General features: G+C 57.4%; 7 protein-coding genes across 7 annotated transcripts; 4 read left to right on the top strand and 3 right to left on the bottom strand.

Annotated features, from left to right (window-relative positions):
- Window positions 1–30: 30 nt before the first annotated feature.
- On the top strand, window positions 31–1,785 carry D7B24_001268 (uncharacterized protein; the record flags this gene model as incomplete). The annotated part of the gene is made up of 3 exons (XM_028635506.1): window positions 31–130; window positions 241–1,408; window positions 1,464–1,785. 3 exons carry the CDS (start codon window positions 31–33, stop codon window positions 1,783–1,785), a joined length of 1,590 nt encoding a protein of 529 aa, XP_028492018.1.
- Window positions 1,786–2,997: 1,212 nt separating this feature from the next.
- Window positions 2,998–4,697, top strand: D7B24_001267 (uncharacterized protein; the record flags this gene model as incomplete). The annotated part of the gene is made up of 3 exons (XM_028635505.1): window positions 2,998–3,946; window positions 4,008–4,173; window positions 4,241–4,697. 3 exons carry the CDS (start codon window positions 2,998–3,000, stop codon window positions 4,695–4,697), a joined length of 1,572 nt encoding a protein of 523 aa, XP_028492017.1.
- A 782-nt stretch (window positions 4,698–5,479) lies between these two features.
- Window positions 5,480–6,278, bottom strand: ERV25 (vesicle coat component; the record flags this gene model as incomplete). The annotated part of the gene is made up of 3 exons (XM_028635504.1): window positions 5,480–5,802; window positions 5,871–5,994; window positions 6,066–6,278. The coding sequence occupies 3 exons, from the start codon at window positions 6,276–6,278 to the stop codon at window positions 5,480–5,482; spliced, it is 660 nt and encodes a 219-aa protein (XP_028492016.1).
- Window positions 6,279–6,700: 422 nt separating this feature from the next.
- D7B24_001265 (uncharacterized protein) lies at window positions 6,701–7,627 on the top strand (the record flags this gene model as incomplete). The annotated part of the gene is made up of 6 exons (XM_028635503.1): window positions 6,701–6,710; window positions 6,762–6,767; window positions 6,836–6,937; window positions 7,015–7,158; window positions 7,239–7,295; window positions 7,356–7,627. 6 exons carry the CDS (start codon window positions 6,701–6,703, stop codon window positions 7,625–7,627), a joined length of 591 nt encoding a protein of 196 aa, XP_028492015.1.
- A 2,340-nt stretch (window positions 7,628–9,967) lies between these two features.
- D7B24_001264 (uncharacterized protein) lies at window positions 9,968–11,502 on the bottom strand (the record flags this gene model as incomplete). Its single annotated transcript, XM_028635502.1, has 2 exons — window positions 9,968–10,060; window positions 10,312–11,502. 2 exons carry the CDS (start codon window positions 11,500–11,502, stop codon window positions 9,968–9,970), a joined length of 1,284 nt encoding a protein of 427 aa, XP_028492014.1.
- Window positions 11,503–15,052: 3,550 nt separating this feature from the next.
- On the top strand, window positions 15,053–15,827 carry D7B24_001263 (uncharacterized protein; the record flags this gene model as incomplete). The annotated part of the gene is made up of 2 exons (XM_028635501.1): window positions 15,053–15,114; window positions 15,167–15,827. The coding sequence occupies 2 exons, from the start codon at window positions 15,053–15,055 to the stop codon at window positions 15,825–15,827; spliced, it is 723 nt and encodes a 240-aa protein (XP_028492013.1).
- A 545-nt stretch (window positions 15,828–16,372) lies between these two features.
- On the bottom strand, window positions 16,373–17,026 carry D7B24_001262 (uncharacterized protein; the record flags this gene model as incomplete). Its single annotated transcript, XM_028635500.1, has 1 exon — window positions 16,373–17,026. One exon carries the CDS (start codon window positions 17,024–17,026, stop codon window positions 16,373–16,375), a length of 654 nt encoding a protein of 217 aa, XP_028492012.1.
- Between the last annotated feature and the right edge of the window lie 2,907 nt (window positions 17,027–19,933).

Below are 19,933 nucleotides of genomic sequence, written 5' to 3'. Positions count from 1 at the left end.
CAGTACACTACATCCTACAACGTCATCGCCATGGGGACTTCACCGAACAATACCTCTGCTCGAGGTGACCCGAAGTCCCCCAAGAAGTCGACGTCGCAAGGAACAACACCAGAACGTCAAGGTGGATCAGGTACGTGGTTGATCCCAACCCTCTACTTCCATCCCTCCTGTCGACAAGTCCCATTGCCCCTTTTGTCGACACGCAACTGTCCTCTTGCTTACACACTGTTGTGCCTCCAGACTCTGCTTCCGACGCGAAACAGTCCGATTCGAGTGTGAAGAACGAATCTGACGGCGCGAAACCTCTTGGACCTCCCCCTCGACCAGCTCCAACGGGCAACACGCCTGACTATTTTGGAGGACCTCGCATCAGCGACAGCAACCTCAACCTGGAGCCCAATCCCTTTGAGCAGTCCTTCGGCGGCGGCAACGGCGCCGAAACGCCTGGAGGTACAAAACTGCCGTCTGTCGCCCACATCACTTCACCCTCTGCTCTTCTGCCTGGGACCGGCACAACTCCCTTCAACTGGGGAGGAGGCTCGCTTCGAACAGGTCCTCTCAGCCCGGCCATGCTGTCGGGCCCAACCAATGATTACTTTAGTGACAGCCATCATCTCCGTGGAGGATTCCCGACTCCTAACGAGTCCTCTCTGAGGACAGGCCTGACACCTGGTGGCAGTGGTTCCATGTTCCCTGCCCCGAGCCCGAACTCGCAACTGTTCGCACAACTTGCAGGCAGTGGTGCCACGCCTGGTACCCTCGACTTCCACCGCACTGCGCTGAGTGCCGCTGCGGCTGCCAAGAGAGAAGCACAGAACCTTCCTCAGCCATCGGTGACATCAAGGCCAGCAGAGATGGCCAACGGTGGCGCCGCTCCCAAGCCTGAGGTCAAGACCTCAGGTCCTTTCGATCCCCACGACAATGATGCCGCCAATGGTCTCTTCATGCTTGCGCAGGGTGCTGCTCAGGGTAGGAATGGTGCGCCGACTTCAAACTACCCCCCCACATCGCAATCTTCAAACCTCACCAACGGCGCTCCTGCGCCTGCCGTCCAGCCCCTTAACACGTCTCCGAACATGGGACATGCCAACGGCGTTTCCTCTAGGGGTGTGAGTGAGGGCGGCAGTGCTGCCTCGGAGGAGAGCGAACATGCTCGTCCTTCAACTCGCGGCGGCAAGGGGAAGAAGAATGGCGGCTCGGTGGCGACAAACGGTCGACGCAAGGCCGAAGAGCCGCCTGCCAAGGCACCTGCTGCTAAGAAGCAAAAGACCAGCGCGGCCATGTCTATGCCTGAGGGCGACGACAGCCAGTCGGAAGATGATGAGGAAACTCACAAACTCGATGAGAATGGTGCCAAGGTGAAGATGACCGATGAGGAAAAGCGCAAGAACTTTCTCGAGCGCAACAGGTATGCCCCTCTCATCGCCATACGACTTGAAACACGAGTACTGACACATTCACAGGGTTGCCGCTCTCAAGTGTCGCCAACGCAAAAAGCAGTGGCTCGCTAACCTCCAGACCAAGGTGGAGATGTTCAGCACAGAGAACGATGCCCTGTCGACTCAAATCACGCAGCTGCGTGAGGAGGTTGTCAACCTCAAGACCCTTCTGCTCGCCCACAAGGACTGCCCCGTGACCCAACAGCAGGGTCTGCACGGCGCGTTCATGCAGCAGGCCATTGAGCCTTACAACCACCAGATGAACCCCTACGGAATGGCAGGCCCCATGCAGACCAATCAGCAAGTGATGGCTGGCGGACAGGGCGCTCCTCGTCGCTTTTCTTAGGACGTCTGGCCGACCGCTGAGCATGAAATGATGATGACGAACTGTTCTGGACATGGCATTGTTCATGATGATCTCGTGGCCGCAGATCGTCCACTGCTAATGGACTCTGCCGCGAGGTTGAGTTGATCCCTTCTCATCTGTATTATCATTTTGGTGCATGACGGTGTCCCGCAAGAAGCACATGGATCGGGCACCTGCATTGCACGGTGGGTGGGCGATGCCGGCCGCGAGGTATGAACCACACGCACAGTAGTAGCACTGTGTGTATGGGGCAGGCATCGGGATTGAGTTTGCAGAGGGCGCAGCGGTGCTTGCGTCCTACCTCGTTCCATCTGTATGTATTTGGCTTTGCGCTGGGACACATAAAAAATCGGAGTTTGGGCTTGGGCGGTTTGACAGGGGCGTCACGGGAAGGGCGAGGGTCGCTCCTGTTTGGAGGAGCGACAGAGCCTGGCTCGGGATGGGACTCGCGATAGCAACAAGTAACGACGGCTACGTAGATCCCGCGAATCATGAACACAACCAACGTACTATTTCATCGCAGCGCGTCAGACCGTGAATTACTATGCAGGCCAGCATTATGCGAGAGCAGTCATGCAGGATGGTTGCGGATGAAGCGTGATGATCAGGTACGATGTAGTTCAGCGTACCTAGGTGACGGACTGCAACCGCAGGCCACGAGCCAGCAAGCAAGGTAGGTGTATAGCTAGGTGTGGTGGTCACGGGACGAGCTGATGAAGAGGTGCGAAAGGCGACGATCTCACGGCGGGAGTGGAGGTGGAGGCGTTCTTGCCGGATCAGGCTTAGCGTATGCACATGGACCGACTCTGCTCTCTTCACCCAATGTAAACAACATCGCAGCGGAGCTGCAACTCGCGCGCCTCCATACCCAATGTACCGCATCGATAGCCACCAACTCTTTACAAACGCAGCCGTCGCCCGTGCCATTGTTCGACCCTCCGACCTTCGATCTTCCGTGCATCGCCTCGTCAAGTCGTTCGATCCTTTCCAGCGACGCGGTTCGCGCTAGTGTGGGCCAGACTCCGAGTCGCGACTGACATTGGCCCTCGCATCGACCTATCGACCTAATCGCAACACCCACCCCAACATCACCGATTGCCCGTTCCTGCCAGCGTCCATGACCACAACCTCGGACCCGCGCCATCCATGACGACCATCGTGCGATCACGTCAGCCGCTTCAAGTCATTAGCATGACCAACGAGCAGTCCGAACAAAGAAAAAGCAAACGCTTGGCGGGTAAGGACGACCCCTCCACCGCCAGCGTCCAGGGCCGTCCGCTCCAGCTGCTAACGCGTCCCCAAGGTGCAGCCTCTGTCTGGGACGAGAAGGATGGCGACTTTCACTTCACGCGCACGGCCAAGCGGGTCAAGACGGCGCAACCCGCAGACGAGCCCGAACCCGAATCCGCACCCGCACCCGCACCAGCACCGGCAAAGAAGTCCTCAAGGGGGCGATCCCAGCCCAAGGAACGCGCGCCTTCGACCCAGCAGTCCGAGATGCCGGCAGCAGCGCCAGCACCCAAGGCGACATCCAAGACGGCTGTGCCGGAGAGGAGGAGGACGTCGCGTCGCAACGCCAGCCTAGACCCCGCGCCTGCGGAGGAGGTGGCGATTGTGCAGCCAAAACGGGCGACGCGACGGAGCACGCGTCACTCGACCGACAGAATCGAAGAGCAGCCACCAGCACCGAAACCAACCGCCAAAACGACGTCCAAGATCGCGACGAAGGCCGCGCCCAAGAGGAAGCACCAGCAGGTCGATGCGCCAGAGGACGCGCCGGAGGAGGTGGCAGGGCAGCATACGCCACGAGCCGTGGACGACTCGGTCGAGTCGGCCAAGATCACATTGCCGGTCAGCGACACGCCGGTGATCAATCGCAACAAGGAGATGCGCAAAAAGGGCGGGGGGACGCGTCGGAGCAGTCTGGGCATGAGGGGGCGGCGGGCGAGTTCCCTCATCGAGAGCGGGCACAATGCAATACCGCATCGCGAGGTCGCCACCTCGGAGTTCTACAAACACATCGAGGCCGAGGGGCTGAGCGAGCCGCGCCGGATGAAGCAGCTTCTGACGTGGTGTGGCGAGCGGGCGTTGCTGCCAAAGCCACCACATGGCTCGGCAAACGCGCACATTGTCAACGGAGGTAAGCTGATGCGCGATCATCCACAGGGTTTTCGGGATTTGGAGGTGCTGACGCGATGTAGCACGAGCGATACAAGAACTGCTATTGAAAGACTTTGCGAATAAGTCGGAATGCTCTGACTGGTTCGCGAGGGAAGACGCGCCACGAGCTCCCGTCGTCCTCCAGCCAAACCCGCGAAATCTAGAGCATCAAGAAAAGATCGACCAATTGGAGCAAAAGGTCAAACGGTCAGTCTGCCCTCGTCCTGTGTGTGTTCATCGTAAGCACTCGAAACTGACCATTTTTTTTTCGCAGACTAAAAGAGGAGAAAAAGAAATGGCTGTCGCTCAAGAAGACGCCGATACCAGACATTAGCCCTTTGTTCCCCGAACAGCCAGCAGACTCAGCACAAAAGCAGCCTGTCGTTCTCCCAGACTTGAAATCCCTCGAAGCCAACGAGGCGCAGATGCTCAGCTACCTCACCGACCCGGCCACATCATTTGACGGACATCGAAAGGCGGTGCAGACACGGCTCCTCCGCGTACAGTCGAGCCTCGAGTTCAAGATCGATCAGCTCGCCGACAGCGTCCACAAGCTGCTCCAACGAGTTGACACGGCGGGGCGCGAAGCGGACAAGGTCCTCGCGCTGAGCGCGAAACGCCTCAAGGAGCGCGAGCACCGGGAGAAGAGCGCGTCAGGGACCAGGGAGATGCCCGCCATGGAGGTGCTCAGAAGCTTGGGGCGGTTGCTACCACCCGAGAATGAGGGGTAATGGTCGATCAGCATCAGGCGCTTCTTTTCGGTTGCTTTTTTTCTTCTCTCTACCCACGACGATATCATGAATGAAACGAGGAGGGAGGCTGGATAGGGGCTTTTGCTTGTGATTACTTTTCCAAGACGGAGGCGTCGGTTTTCTTTGTGTGAATTTTTTCCCCCTCTTTTTTTACCTCTTCTTCATGTCGTGAGAGAAAGTTCAAGATTCCCCCCTTGTATTTCATGGTGGTCCTGGGTCCGGCGGAGCGGGCACAGTGGTCTGAGGTTGCGCCTTTGGGGCAACAGGATGGATGGGTAGTCGTTAGTAGTAATCTACCTATCTTCTGCCTCGTTCCCATGACAAGTTTGGGGCATATTGCAGTGCATATTCATGACTATTGATACGGGGTCCTGGCGAACTGTGCTCGCGCACCTCCCCGACACAGGTGCAATTCCTGACCCTGGGATGTCTGACTGACGAAATGCTCACGCGAGTCTGCCTCGCGTGTGGTTCCTCTCTTACTTTTGCCATACACGATATATACACGAACATCCGAGCAAACAGTCGTCATATTCATCAATTTTTGAATTGGTCTCATGCACCCAGTGCTAGTCCGTCCGTTAGATTCGTCTCCCAGACCGCGCGGCAGATCCAATCCTCCATCTTTTCCCGAGCTTGTCTCCACAAACTCCCTAGGGGCCGAGACCATAATGAGGACCGCAGCAAGTCGCCGCCGCCGCCGCCGCCGTTCCTGCCACCTGAAGTGGAGGGGAAAACATAGCCTGCCGCTCGTTCTGCCGTTAGATCAGGTGCTTGGACCGGAAGTACGCGCGCAGGTACATGATCTGCCACGCCCACAGCGCGACGAGGACAAAGGTGGTGCCGACGCCGAACCACTTGACGCGCGTGTTGGTGCTCTCGTTTGTGTCGCGCAGCTTAAGCTCACGGGCCTTGAGGTAATCCATCTCGCGGTTGACTTCGCTGATCAGCTCCTCGATACGGCGGAGCTCGGCCTCGACGGGCTTGAGCTTCTCGGTGGCCTGAATGGCGGACCAGTCCTTGGCGTCGGCGCCAATGTCAATGTCGAGCTCGACGTCGACAAAGGCGTTGGGGATGGAGCGGGCTGGCGACAAAGGGGGGCACGGGTCAGCTGTGGCTCGGGGCAGGTGATAAAAGGGGCGGGAGACGTACAATCGGAGAAGACGTTCTCGAAGCAGACGTCAAAAGCGGCGTCAGCGTGCGAGGTGAAGACGGTGCGCTGCTCGCCGGCCACGTCCTTGGGTCGGCCGTAGTCGTTGCCTACGGCGTCCTTGATCTGCAGTGGCACCTTGGTCAGTCCACCCATCCTCGTGCCAGCATCGGCATCGACGCCCGGGAGCCACGTACGCGCATGTTGACAGTCATGCCGTCACCCTTGTAGCCGCCCACGGTGGCCGTGACGACGACCAAGGTCTCCTTGGCCACAAAGTTGCGGATGCATCGTTCGCGGTTGCTGGCGCCTGGCGCGGTGGCATGCAGGTCGAACCTGAGGGCCTGGGCGCTGACGGCCAGGAGGAGAAGGCTGCAGACGTAATGCAGCAATGATCGTGGTAACGCCATTGTCGCGGCCGGGTGTGTGTATGTGTGTGTGTGACGTAGGTACGGAAACAGACGATCGCGGTGGTTGTCGTGGTGGTGGATAGGCAATCTGGCAAGTCTCCCTGGTCGACTTTCAGGTGGGAGAGCTTAGCTTGGAGTGTCCACTGGATTTCGACTTTGGAAATCTGTCGCGTACGGCTGCCGGCCGTTGACCCCTGTCCTCGCACGCCGCAGCGCCCAATCACATGGCTTCGCCCCGCAGCCTCGAACGCTGTCCCTCACGTGAAATCCTTCAGCCTTGTCTTGTCTTGACTTTTTGGGGCGCGACAACGACAAGCTCCATCTACCAACGTTTGGTGGTCCACTGTCGCATTGCCCATCGCGCAGCACAGCATTCAACTTCTCCCAACAGCCAAGCACGCGCTCCAAGCCAGCCAGTCAAGATGCCTAAGTGTGAGTCTCTAAATATCCCCATGAGTTTGATCTATGCTGACCGTTCTGTAGTCTTTTGTATGTCCCTGCGCATACCCTGCCCAGGCTTGCATCTCCTCTTGATTCGCAACTGACCCTCGACACAGGCGACTATTGCGATGTCTACCTCACGCACGACTCCATGAGTGTGCGGAAGGCGCACAACAGCGGTCGAAACCATCTGCGAAACGTTGTCGACTACTACCAACGTATGACCTCCTTGCGCCCCTGGCGCCCTGGCGCCCGCTCCCACCATGTAGCTAACGCGTTCGTTCCCTCGCCGTAGAAATCGGTCACGAGAAGGCCCAATCCGTCATCGACTCCATCACCTCCTCCTACGCTGCCGAAGGCCAAGCCCACGCCAACCCCATGCTGCCGCAGAACCAGCCAGGCCAGGGCTTCCCCCCGCCGCCCTTCCCCTTCCCAGGAGGTACGTGACCCCGTCCCCCTTCGCTTCGTCTCCTCAGGCGCCAGAGAGCAGCAAAACCAAGCTGACACCAACCGACGCAGGCATCCCCCCTCCCGGCTTCCCCGGCGCGCCGCCTTTCCCGCAGGGCATGATCCCACGTAAGTCGCACCGCACCCTTCGCCGTTTCCCCAGACCAAGCCTGACAAAGTTCAAACCAGCTCCTGGACCTCCCGGCCGCGGCATGCCGCCTCTCCCCTTCCCGCCCCCGGGCGCCAACGGCGCACCCATGCCCCCGCCCGGCGGTCTGCCCTTCCCGCCCCCAGGCGGCCTGCCCTTCCCACCACCCGGTGCTGCTGGCGCCGGCGGCCTGCCGCCCAACTTCCCGCCGTTCCCCGGCATGCCTGGCGCGCCCCCCGGCGGCTTCCCTGGAGGCCCCCCACCACCGCCTGGTGGTGGGTTCCCTGGTGCGCCGGGACAGGACAGGCGGTGAGATGGGCGCGGGTTGCCTCTGTGCTCCAGAAGGGTTACATGAATGCGATGGGGAATACGGTGTTCTCTCCATGATTACAGTCGGAATGGCGTTTTTGGGTGTTTGGCGTGGAATTCATTTACCAATGAGGCGAGAATAGCATGTTCCATGCCAAGACAATGTTCTTCTGCTGAGAACGCATCCGGGATCTTGTTTACTTACTCGGACAGAGATGTGCTTGATGTACGTCTTAGGCTTAATCGTCTAATTCATGACCAGCAGTGTCCGCACGCGCTGTTCGCGAAATACAGTGAACAGAAAGCAGATGCCAGGCTGGCACATCATATTCGTGCGTTTGGACAAAAGTTCACATTCAATCAGAGCTCGTGCTAAAAACAGAGAGAATTGCGTGGTATCATGTCATGGCAGTGTCTAAGTGTACATGTGATGAGAGCCAGCTCCACGCATCGCATCGTAAGTCATCATGGTCATAGCCGCATGGCGCCCAGCACAAACCAGACACGGGTCGTCATGCCTCGAAACAAGAAAAAAAAAATCAGGATCGCCTCCAGGTACAAATCGGCTCAAATCTCAGATACGTCCAAAGCAATCCGTATACCCAATCCTGTAGCAGCAAATCCCTGTGTCCCTGCACCAGTCATCAAATCGTCAAGGCGAAGCAGCACTCGCTGTCGACTATTATGTCATCTTTGAAACTCTCACGTTCTCAAGAATTTTCAGGCCTCATCCTCCATATATGCCTAGTTCTCAGTCACCTACCGGTGGCTGCGCTGACTGCCGCTCCGTACTACTTCTCCCACACCATCCCGCACCTCTCTGGGACCACTGATCTTCTGTCGCAGCTCATGCGTGCGCCTTTCTCTTCTGCGTTCGCTGAGCCGTCTAGGCAAGCCCTGTATTTCCTCGATAGTGTGAGACACGGAGAATCGCCGCCTGGGGGTCGATGGCGTCTCTCCTCTCGGGCGGCCACGAGCGGGCCATAAAAGCCTCGAAGAAGAGGTACCGTCGGAGGTGTAGGGTCGGTCGGACTGGCGCGGGATCGACTCCGCGCTCTTCCGGCGTCGCACGACGCGCAAGTTACCGCTCGGTGTGCGACGGATAATGCGTCGGTCGAGTCCGTCCTCGCCTGACCAAGAACGGTAGCCATGTTGGTCGCGCTGCGGGAGGATAGCAAATGTCCGTTTCATCCGCGCACTCAAGCTCCGTTGTGGACCCGGTCGATTGCGATGAGCTTCGTAGTAGTAATCTTCGTCATCGATATCTCGAACGTAGTCGTCTTCTTCGTCGTCGACATAGGTTGGTCGCCAGAAGGGATGCAGCTTGCTACCATCTGCGGGTGGGTCGTCAATGTTCGGGTACGGTGAGTCCCTAGCAAGTGGCTCGGTACTCGCATTCCTTTGGTTACTGCGTGAAAGAGATAAGGTGCGCGTGAGAAATCCAGGCCGAGCCGTCCTTGGAGGGTAAGCTTCCGAGGTGCGTCGATGCTGGAGCAATGCCCTCCGCACCAGAGACATGCTTCGCTTGGGGGGCTTTTCATCCTCCTCCATCGCCTCAAAGTAGTTGCCTCGCATCTCCTGGCGTTCGTGGAATGGCGTGAGCCCCGACGGTGTGGCAGGGATAAATTGAATAGCTGGAAGCGTCGGTGGCACTGGAGGGGCGCGTGGATTCTTTAGTGGTGAGTCAACTTGTTCAAGCGCAAGCTGTGTCTGCGGTGGTGTCACGGGTACTGAGCCGCCGGGAGAGGTTGTGACGATTTTCGGTCTTGCTGGGGTTGAGTCGTGCATCTCAGGTGCCAAGTCATTGTTCTCTGTGGCAGCTCTGTCTTGAAATACATCACCATCGTCATTTGGCTTCACTGCGTGATGGACCATGAGCAAAGATGAGTTTTGATGAGGGTAGATGCTGACAGCAAGAGCTTCGGAGACCTCAGCAGCAGTTCCAAAACTTCCATTCGTGTCCAGGGAAGCGACTGAAAAAGGTGTGTTCTGGTGCGACAATCTCTTGCCGCTATACGACTCGGCGTCGGGCCGGTGCAAATTTGGACGAGCATGCATGTAGTCTTCCTGCGCTGAGAAGAATGAAGGGGTGCTTTTCAGATCTGTCGAAACCATTCTGTCCTCCGGGGTCAAGCGCTGCTGGACTGCATTGTGTGCTCTGAGGCTTTCCGCTGTCATTGACCCAGCGCGTGAAGTGTTGCGACTTGTCGGGGCTGACAGAGATGATGATCTCGCCGGGATGGCAGGAGGATAATCAATAGTTCTTTGATCAGATCCGTCAGATTCCGACATGGTCCGTCGTCTGCGGGAAGGCCTGTCAAACAAGGGTGTTAAGTCGTGACTTTTAGTAGCATTCACCCGTTGCACCGAGTTTACACTCAGACTGCGTCGGGTCCGATGGCTGCTCGTTGATCTCAGAGAAGGCGTACGGCTGGACCTATTGGATGACCTCCGGTCAGGTACAACGACGACCGGGATTCCTCCATTTTTCCACACCTCGCGGCGAGCTTTGTTGCTTGACATAGAGTTGTGGGTCGTTGCAGACGTGTGACTCTCACGGCGTGAATCAGGTGGCCGGCTAGCTGGTGGGTGCTGTCTGGTTTCCTCGAGTCGGATTGCAGAACTGGGGGCAGAACTTCCCGGTGATTGATCAGAGGGTGAATCTCGCAGGGTTCCTCGTTTCCTCACATGGCGCAGAGTCTGTTGTCGCTGAGGCGGCGAGGGTGTGTCGACCAAGATCGCCTCAACGACAGTGGACACACTCGACTTTGCAGACGTTCCGGAGAGCCTTCGGTGGTCTGGGGCGCTAAAGCTTTCCGATGCTGCTGGTTTCGACCTTGCAGTCTTTCTTTCGGGTGAATGTTTGGCAACGGGATGTGTCGTCATTCTGTCATGCAACGGTACGGCTCGAAGCGCTTTGGTGGCATTAGAGGGAGAGATGAGATCATCATCGAAAACCTCGTTTCCATGTTCGCTCAGGCGAGGAGTATGCGGCGTTTCCGGCGTTTTGCGCGTTTTCCTTACCATGACATGTCTGCCTAGGTTGTCGTCCCATTCCTTTTCCACTTCATTGGACGATTCCCATCCAGCATCAAATTTGATGAACTCTCCTTTCGTTCTCGGTGTCAGGCTGTCGTCGGTCTTGGGGTCAAAGTCGAGTCCAAGTCCGATGCCGCTCGGGTGCGACGCTTTCTTAACCTTGTGTTGTGAAATCTGCCGAACAGTAGTCTGCGATGTACGTGGAGATGGTAGACTCGGTCGTATAGTGGACTTGCAGTCATCTTCAGACGAATAGGGCTCTTCTCTTGCCGTTCGAAAGGACTCGGTTCGAGACTCTGACGTAGTAGTCTTTGAAATGGAGCGATCACCAAAGACGGGCCGCAATGCCTTCGGGCGAGTGGCTGGTTGAGGGGGTGTCACATCAGGTGTTGGGGGACTCTGCTGATTCTGGGGGGTCGTGGGTCTTTCGAGATGCGTCGAGACCTTTTCGAGGCTCTGAGAGGGTGTTGCAGCGTCCGTCGGGCTGTGCAGCTGTATGGAGTGACTACTTGAGGAGGTTCGCGAGTGGGCGGGGGGGGTCGGAGGCATGACGGGGCCACTTCGAATACGTCTCGACTGATGCTTCAGGGTAGGCGAGTTTGGCGACTGCGAAGTCTTCTTGCGTGATTGCGCGTCACTCGAGCTGAGGGTACGCCTTGCTTGCGGAGATCGCTGATCGTTGACTATGCTCCCAGCATTTTCTCTTTGCCTCGACGGATGGGGGAGCACCTTGTGCTTTTTGAAGTTCCTTCGTCTTGATAACTCTTCCTCGGTCATATCATGATTTGGAGGTCGCGATGTCATTGTGGGCGAAAATATTAGGTTTGCAGCAGCTGTCATGCTGGGAACTGCTATTTTGTCGTCGGCTGAGGGTTGGAACAATAACGAGCGGCCTCGGTAATATGTCGATGGCGAAGAGGGTCAGCGCATGACCCGGTCGAGTAACTCGCGATTATGCCGACAGACTGAGACGTGTTCTTGTTCGCATTCTGGGCAGAACAATCCAGGGACGCGGTTATTCTTCGCGGGTCGCGCTTGTCGCAAAATGGACGTTGGTGAGCAGGTGCGAGAGGGTATTTACAAGGGCAAGGTGAACGGCGAGGGCGGCGGAAATTGTTGCGAAGATAATTGTGGCGAGGCGTCAAGGGTCTCCTTGTTGAGACATGTGGTGGACAAGCGGCAGGGCCAGTGTTTCGTGGTCGAGGTTAATGTCCCTCGAGGCGAATCGCGGTCTCGAGGGTAGCAAGGAAGCAACAGAGTCAAACCCAATGCAGGCCGGAGTGCAGCAGGCCAGTGCCGCGTCGATGTGCTTGGAAGAATGGCGGTCTCCCATGAGCAAGACGCAGGTCTGTCCGTGTTCGCGAAGAACCAAGGTTGGATGAAGGTGGGCAAGACACAACAGCAAGGACGATTTCCAGTGTAGGGATGACGCCCTTTGTGGTTGGTTCGGCCGCAGCAGGGCGAGGATTCGACGTCAGGGTCCCGCTAAAAGGCCGCGTGAGGGCTTATACTAGTTGCCGTGTCTCTTGGACTCGAGGGAAACAAAGCGCTTGCTTCTACTGGCAGTGCGTCATGTCGTTGATCGCGAAGGCGTGCAAGTGTCCGAGGTGTTCGAGGCAACAGCTGGACGAGGCAAAGGGACGGCTTGATTGGCAGGAAGCGAGGGGGAGGACAGGGACGCAGACACACACTTCCATGTGAACCACCTGTACGACAAGTCGAGTTTGCTGGATCAAGAAGAACGACAAATGTGGTAGCAGCTTCGGGGGTGCTGTCTGACTTGTCTGGCTGATCTGGGCAATGCCCTGGCAATTGCAGTCATGATGACAAGTGGGTAGCCTGGAAGGGGAGGGGCGGGCGGCAGGCGGGCGGGCACTGGGGGCGAGGGGCGGGCTTTGAAGGGATGGCCTTGGAAGGAGGGGCCCAATAGAGGACGGCGATGTGCAGTTGGGGGTCCATCCTTCCTGCCATCGCTCCCACCCCGAGCATGGCAAGCATGGTCCATCCTTTCCTGCCTTCCAGAATTCATCCCAAGTCCCGCTACCAGACTCCTACCAAACCTGTACAATATTTCTTGGCATAAGACTCCGTACAGTTTGGTCGATGAACCAGTCTCCCTGACCACGATACAGGGCGCTACCACAGACAGACTCCTAGACCGACTTCTTCCCGACCTGGCTTCGACTGTTGCGACGCGCATTTGCCGTTGCAACTCGTTTCTGGAATACCGCCCTCTCCTTTAGGACCGTCCTCCGTCGGTGCTACCTTGTACTCCCTTGTTCTTGAACAAAAGCACCACAGTGGGTGGTCCGCAGAGTCATGCTGCGCCAGCTCCATGCAGGAGGACAGCGGCCTTGCAGTGGCCTCGACTTTGGATGCACCGGTACCAGCGCCATCACCATTAGTTGACCAACGAGACGGCGGAATACCTGCCGACCTGCTTTTCTCTTCAGACAAGCCTGCACGCCCGACATATGCATTCTGCGCTGTTGAACGAATCAGATGTCAAATAAGCTCTAGGCCCAGCAAGCTCAACACTGGGTGGGCAGGTAGGCGAGCCTCCCAGCCTCCGACTTTCTAACCACGCCGGCTCCCCGCGTCCGCCGACCAGACTGGTCCAACCCCCTCACCACGCCAAAGGGGCTGCGCTATTACCTGAGCTAGGTGGCTCCGTGAGAGAGGCACGGTTTGTCCCGCGCGGCCACACATCCCCTCCTCTTGACAAACCTTACAGCAGGCGTTGCTTTGCGTCGTAAGCATTCACTGTCCCAATCCCCATTAGCCCATGCGCAAGACTTTGCCTGCCGTCGTGACAGTTGCTTGGCTAGTTTCTTGATTGTTGCACCCGTTTGTGAGGGTCCACAGCGCGCCGAGTGCCAGGATTGGGCCCTTCCGACATCCCTCTTCTCTGTAGTCTATTGTCTGCCTAACAAGCCAACGTTCTAGACTGGCAGCTTGCCTGTAAGCCATGCCGCGTGCAGATTGCACGCAACCAGGGACGACGCTGTCCGCTGGAATGTTGCGTGTTGAGAAAGGCCTTGTCGCAATCAGATCGTCCTGGAAACAATCGCCTGTATCTGGAACATCGAGATTCCATCGTTGCAGCCGTGTTCACGGGCGACAAGGAAGCCAGTGCTGCAGCTGAATCATCCGCAACAACCTTCCTTGGCCGAGTTTCTATTTCCGTCATTCACGAGCGACCGAGTCTTTCGCCGGTGCTAGAGCACCGTGCTATTGCAAACTCAGCCCACTCCGCCTTCCGCCAGAATCCGAACCCCGACACGATCGATCCGGAGAGTATTCTGACGATTATGTCCGCCGCAGCGCCACCCAGTCGGAAGTTACTAACAGGCTTCGCGTGATTCAGACCTCTCGCCATGGGGCGGAGGCGACAATGATGGGGCCTTCAGCCCGTTGCTGCCTCTGACGTACTGGGCCGCGACTCTCGTGTTTTGGGGGGGGCCTCCAAGCTACGCACACGACATTTGGCAGTACGGCACTTGGGCCCAGTCATCCACAGCACCACCATTCGTCATCAGCCAGAGAGCGCCCCATCGATTGTGGCTTGGATTTTGACGATCAAGTCCCATCGGTTTCCTTGTCTCAGCCTCGAAAGGGCAACGGTCCAGCTTTTACAATGACAAGCATGTTCCCGTTGACCTCAAACCCTGGCTACCAGGACTATGATCATTCCGCAAGCGGCACAAAAAAAGAAATTGGTGGTGTCACTTTTGTCCTCGACAACTTCTTGCCTTTCTGCACTTCACTTGTCTAGCCACATGGGTATTCACCAGCTGTCTGGGTCGACTAAACTGATGAAGTAGAAGCGTGGGTAAAAATGGAAGAAAGTGCGCTAAGCCCCGATCCGGCGTGACCTTGTGCCGCCACAAAGGAACACCACTCGGCCGTCGCCGGCTGAGGTAGGCATACGATGGCCTCCCGTCAGCCAGCTCGTATCCATATTTGTCCCACAGCTGGTCTAAACCTGTCACGTCAGTGGTTACCGAGACCAGCGGTAGCGCGTGCCTTGCAGAAATCCATCGGCGAAAACGACCCGACACGGGAGATCATCGCCTTACGACGACGCTTCCTCCTCCAACCGGGGTGGCCGTCCAATGCTTCTGCTGACCACAGTGAACATGGCTCAGTCTTACCTACGCCACCACTGCTTCCGGGCTGGAGGCTTCTCGCGGCCTCGCTACATAGTATATAGAGCCAAGTTGTGTCCGCTTGACACACCTCACATGTTGCACAGCACCAGCACCAACACCAACAATCACTTTCACCAATCGACCTTAGGGTTTCCTCAACCGACCTACAAGTGATCACTCACTCACTCTATCCCACCGCCCCCTCCCTACACCGTTGTGCCAGTAGAACAATTTGCACAATGAAGGCTGCTGCTTCCATTATCCTCGCCGCCTCGGCCTTGGCCACGGCTCAAGTCACATAGTACGTTCCACCCTTTATTTCGCGCCTTGCTGTCATGACTAATGCCCTACAGTAACGAGACAACTGGTGTCTACACCTGTGCTGCGCCGAATGTTGCATACTGCGCCGGTGACTCTCTGGGGACTGATATCATAATCCGGTGTAACGGTGCCTCCATCGGGCAGCCCGGGCGATGCACCAACAACCTCGCCGGTCAGCCACCTATCGGCGTCAACCCCGCTCTCTGTTTCCAGACGTCCGAGACCGCGGGTGACGCTGCCTGCGAGAAGAACTGCATCGTCTACCCAGAGGACGGCTCCAAGCCATTTACTCTGCCCGCCGACCAATGCAAGCAGTCAGGTTCCGGCAGCAACAGCACTACTACCACGACAGCCCCCAACGTACCGTCAACAACAAGCGACTGCGCCAGCACCTCCGTGTACCACCATGGCAACAGCACCAGACTGTATCCTCCAGTGCCTTACCCTACCAACACCAAGCACTTCCCGCCTCATCCTCGCCCTACAAACGGCACCAACCCGTCTTACCTCCCCACACCCCCCAACGACACACCATATCCCACAAGCGTTCACAACAACGCCACCAACGTTCCCGTCAGGCCAACGGGCACGAGCACGAACACCCCTCCCGACTCTGTTCCCACTGCTGGCGCGGCTCGGAACGGTGTTGGTGCCCTAGCCCTCGCGTTGGTGGCAGCCGTCTACTTCCTCTGAGCTCGATTGGGACTCGTTTACAATCCACCTACTTTGTAATACTTTAATACATAATACTCGACATTTGGTTGGCCCTTTCGCACGGTGTTGCCAGAGGTGTCTTGAATAGATGCACATACTGCTGCGGCGTTCCAGGATTTAGAGGCATGGCTACTTGGCCAGTCAGGATGCAGGGCGTTTCGGCTCTACATGGGGCAAGGTTTCCGGCGAGGCATCCTGATTCCATAGAAGACTTCATTCCGAATTACAATCACGTTGAATGTAGCCTGACACAACCAGTCGTGAGCACTGCAGAATGAATGTGAGAACCCAAGGTTGTCTAGATTGATGAAAAGAGTCAATTTTGAGCCACGTATTCGTAAGTAGCATCGACTATGATGAATCCAAGGCCAGTTGAGACGAGATGAAGCAGCATCGAGTACGAGTATTGTGACGAAGAGGGTGATGAGACAAAACTCTTGTCTTCAGATGTATCGCATTGCATCTACGTGGCCAAAGAGACGCGAGACGCCGCCCACCTACCCGCCTTTCGCCAGAAGACGTCGCTACGCCGTCTCGTCCCTCCACCACTGTTCGAAAACCCTCAGCCTCTCTGTCCGCTCGGCCGCCAGGCGCCTGCCAGCCTCCGTCTTCATCATGCCCTCGATCCGCAGCAACTTCTCCTCAAAGTGGTCTATCGCCCCCTGGAGACCCCGGCCCCCGCCCTTGGCGCCGCCAAAGGTGAAGCAGCGGCCCATGCCGACGGCGCCGATGGCATCGAGCCGGTCGGCGTCCTGCACGACGGCGAGCTCCGGGACGCGCGCGAGCAGGGCGACAACGGCGTTCGGGTCCTTGACCTCGGAGGAGTAGCTGACGCCGAGGCAGATGGTCTGAATCTCGGCGGCCAGGGCTTCCGGGGCGCCACGCTCGAGGAGGACGTCATGGACGAGGCGCGTGTGGTCTTGACCTGGCTGGAGGTACTTCTTGTCGCCGACGTCATGGAGGAGGGCGGCGAGGGTGATTTTGCGGAGGGAGAGGGCCGGCTTGCTGGCTGCGATGGTGTTGGTGGTGGGGTCGTTGTAAATCCTGTGGGCGAGGGCGAGGACGCGGAGTATGTGCGACCAGTCGTGAGAGGCATCGTAGTTAGACATGTAGTCTTTTACGTAGGCCGCTGCGGCGGTGACGAGATTGTCGTCTGCGTAGAGGTCGAGGGGGTCCATCTTGAGCTATGTGGCATGGAGGGTTTCGTCACAGACTGGATGGTATAGTCTTCAAGCGTCTATATTGCTGTACGATGTCCGTTGTTGGTCGGAGCGTGCTGTCGAGTAGCGTGCGATCTCAACTTTACTTTCTATCTGGAAAGACCGTACGACATGCGAGCGCCTCCGCCTTGGCTGATTACCGGTCTGATACGAGAACCCCGCCAAGATGCAAGTCAATCGTAGCTGCCTGGAGTTCTGAGTCACTGGCGGACCTGGCTAACTGAGCTTAGAAGGTCGATCGGCCAGACGCGTCGTGGTATTGACGATGGAGTCGGTCAGGGGTTTGCGTCGTCGCGTGGTGAGACGCGAGGTCACGTGACTAGTTGGATCTGTGGGTTGCAATGAAGGCCAAGCTCGATGCCGCATCTATCACCAGCCCAGTATATCGACAATCCAGTGGTGCCCCTTTCTCTGCTGGTGTGAAAATTCTGCTGCAGATCATTGTGACCATCGGAAGCCGTGCAGGCATTCCCGTGACATCATCAGAAAGTTCGGGCCAAATGCTGGCTATAGCTACCTCGTTGCTGGAGAACGAAGTCTCTCAAGTGTATCTAGACTCCTACTGTCCTTGATAGTCTCTGCCTTCTACCCCCCATTTTCTTCTTCATCTTCGAGCAAGGCCGTGGCCAGCGGACTCCTCTTTCTCGGCCTCGGAGGATCGACTCGACCACGTCTCAGTAAACCTCTTGGTTCCCATGACTCTCCCAGCTGCATCTCAACAGCCGATCGTGCCCGTGTGGAGATCGACGACATTGACGCAGGCACTCGTTTCTCCGTCACGCCAGGTCGACACCGACACTCGCAGTTGGTTCGGTTGCGCTGAAAGTGGATCGCCTTCGAACGGTGGCCATCACTGGGTGCTTCGGTGCCGTGTGACGAAGCTCACATACCCGCCGGGGCTAACGGTCATGGTCTGCATGAAGCCGGACGGCACACCTTGCACCTAGACCAGTTGAGCCAAAACCGAAAAATCAATAGATCACTCATTCTCCCTTTCTTCAGCTGGGATGGTGGTGGGGAGAAGACAGACATGCGATCCATGGCAGGCTGGTCAAGTGAATGCATATCCGTCGTGGTCCGATGAAAGAGGGGGGTCGCTCTGAAGTGGCCGAGTGGCAGCAGCTTTCCCAGCACCACGACCGCTCACCAGCCTCGACCGACGATCAGCATGGTGCCAAGCTGGGTACCAGCATGCTATTATTAGTTTGTCCGTGCTCCGTACGTGGGGCGACAGGACCTGTCAGAACCCCCAATGCCTGACTTCCTGGTCGACTGTCTTGCGCGTGGTAAAGAGATACACAGCGAGCACATTCTGCCTACCTATGGTGTGAGCTGAACCAGATACCCAGGTGCCATTCGATAACAAAGGGACGTGGGAACCTCGATCTCATCTCATGCTCCGACTCGTGCGATCGTCGTGCCGCTCCAGCACTGACGAGCTGCATAGTGATAGTGGGTGTCGTGGTGCTTCCAATGAGAAGCGGCCCGGCGGCGGCATGGGACCTGATCACCGTTCGTGACGCAGTCAGTCAATATGTGCCAGGGTGCAGGCGTAAGCCACTCGGCAATGAGCACAAAGGGAAGGAGAATGGCGCGCATTGGCGCCGTGGTTCGCAGTCGTCGTCGTCGTCAACCTGTTTGCCCGAGTTGCCAGATCGTGGCTCCACAGCACGCCAGCAGGATACAGGCAGCGAGCGATAGAGACCTTGTGCTTGTGGAGGGCCACAGTACAGGTCGCCAGCCACAGCGCAGACGAGTCGAGGGCAGCAACAACGTCTCATTGGCGCATGCCGCGTGATGGCTGATAGGCGGCCTGGCCACAGACCAGGGGTGTCGTGTAGGCGAACAGCCAATCACGATGCCATCATAGACGCCCAACGACCGCCGACACCTGCCTAGTGCCGGACCCGTCCCTCTCTCTTTCCCCTCTTTCCCACAGCCTTGAGCTCTGTAGCCGCCGGCTCCTGCAGCTTTCTCTCCCTCTCTCTCTGTCTGTCTCTGGAGCCCCACTTTCTCGAGGTACCGCGATGAACCTCACCTTGTGCCCAGGTACTCAGCACCGCGCAAAGCACCACTCATCACCACCCCATCACCACAGAGCACCACCCAGCGGGCCCAGGCGTCAGCACAACCCGGCGCCGTCTTCCCTGTCTCCTCGCCTCTGGTTGCTCTGGATGGATGGACGGAGGGCCCGCCCGGAGAGATGAGCACACACGCACATGCCGTCGCCCCAGTCGACCGCCAGTGTGATGCAACTTGCTTCTGTCCGCCATCCACAGCTTGTGGTGCCCTCGATGGCCTCCTCATTGGGTCAGCCCCTCAAGTGACGGGCTCTTGTGCCGCTCCACCCCAATTCGCATGCTTCCATCGGACGGGACAGCCCATGTAGCTCGTTGTGACAAACACGGGAACCAAGGAGAAAGGACGCCGAGGGGTGGCCGCCATGGAAGCGTACCACACTCATCGTTGTCGACCTCTGTTGCCGGGCCCTCGCCTGCGGGCCGTGATCGATGGCCTACCATATAACCCATAGCCTTCCCAACCAACTTGCCCTTCCTTTCCTCTTTTTCTCTCCTGTAGCAAGCTTCCAAATCTCTAATTTCAGGTTCTCGTTGTGTCTCCTCCCCTTTCCCCTTGTGGTTCGTTTTTTGTTCTCCAGAGCTGGCCTCTACCCTCATCGTCTCTAATCCAACAAACAACACGCCAAACCGCCAACACCAACTCACAACCATCAAGCAGAGTTGCCGGTCAACTGGTGTCAAGAGAGACTTTATTTTGTTCCTCAAACCAACACTTTTTTTGTGCCCCCATGATTTCTGTCTGCATCGTCTAATCACCACCACCCCAAACAACTAATCAACGAAA

The sequence above is a fragment of the Verticillium nonalfalfae genome (assembly GCF_003724135.2).
Source record: "Verticillium nonalfalfae strain VnAa140/NRRL 66861 chromosome Unknown scaffold_124, whole genome shotgun sequence".
Taxonomy (NCBI): domain Eukaryota; kingdom Fungi; phylum Ascomycota; class Sordariomycetes; order Glomerellales; family Plectosphaerellaceae; genus Verticillium; species Verticillium nonalfalfae.
Note: the sequence above shows the minus strand (reverse complement) of the source record. Positions and strands in the feature narration are given on the sequence as shown.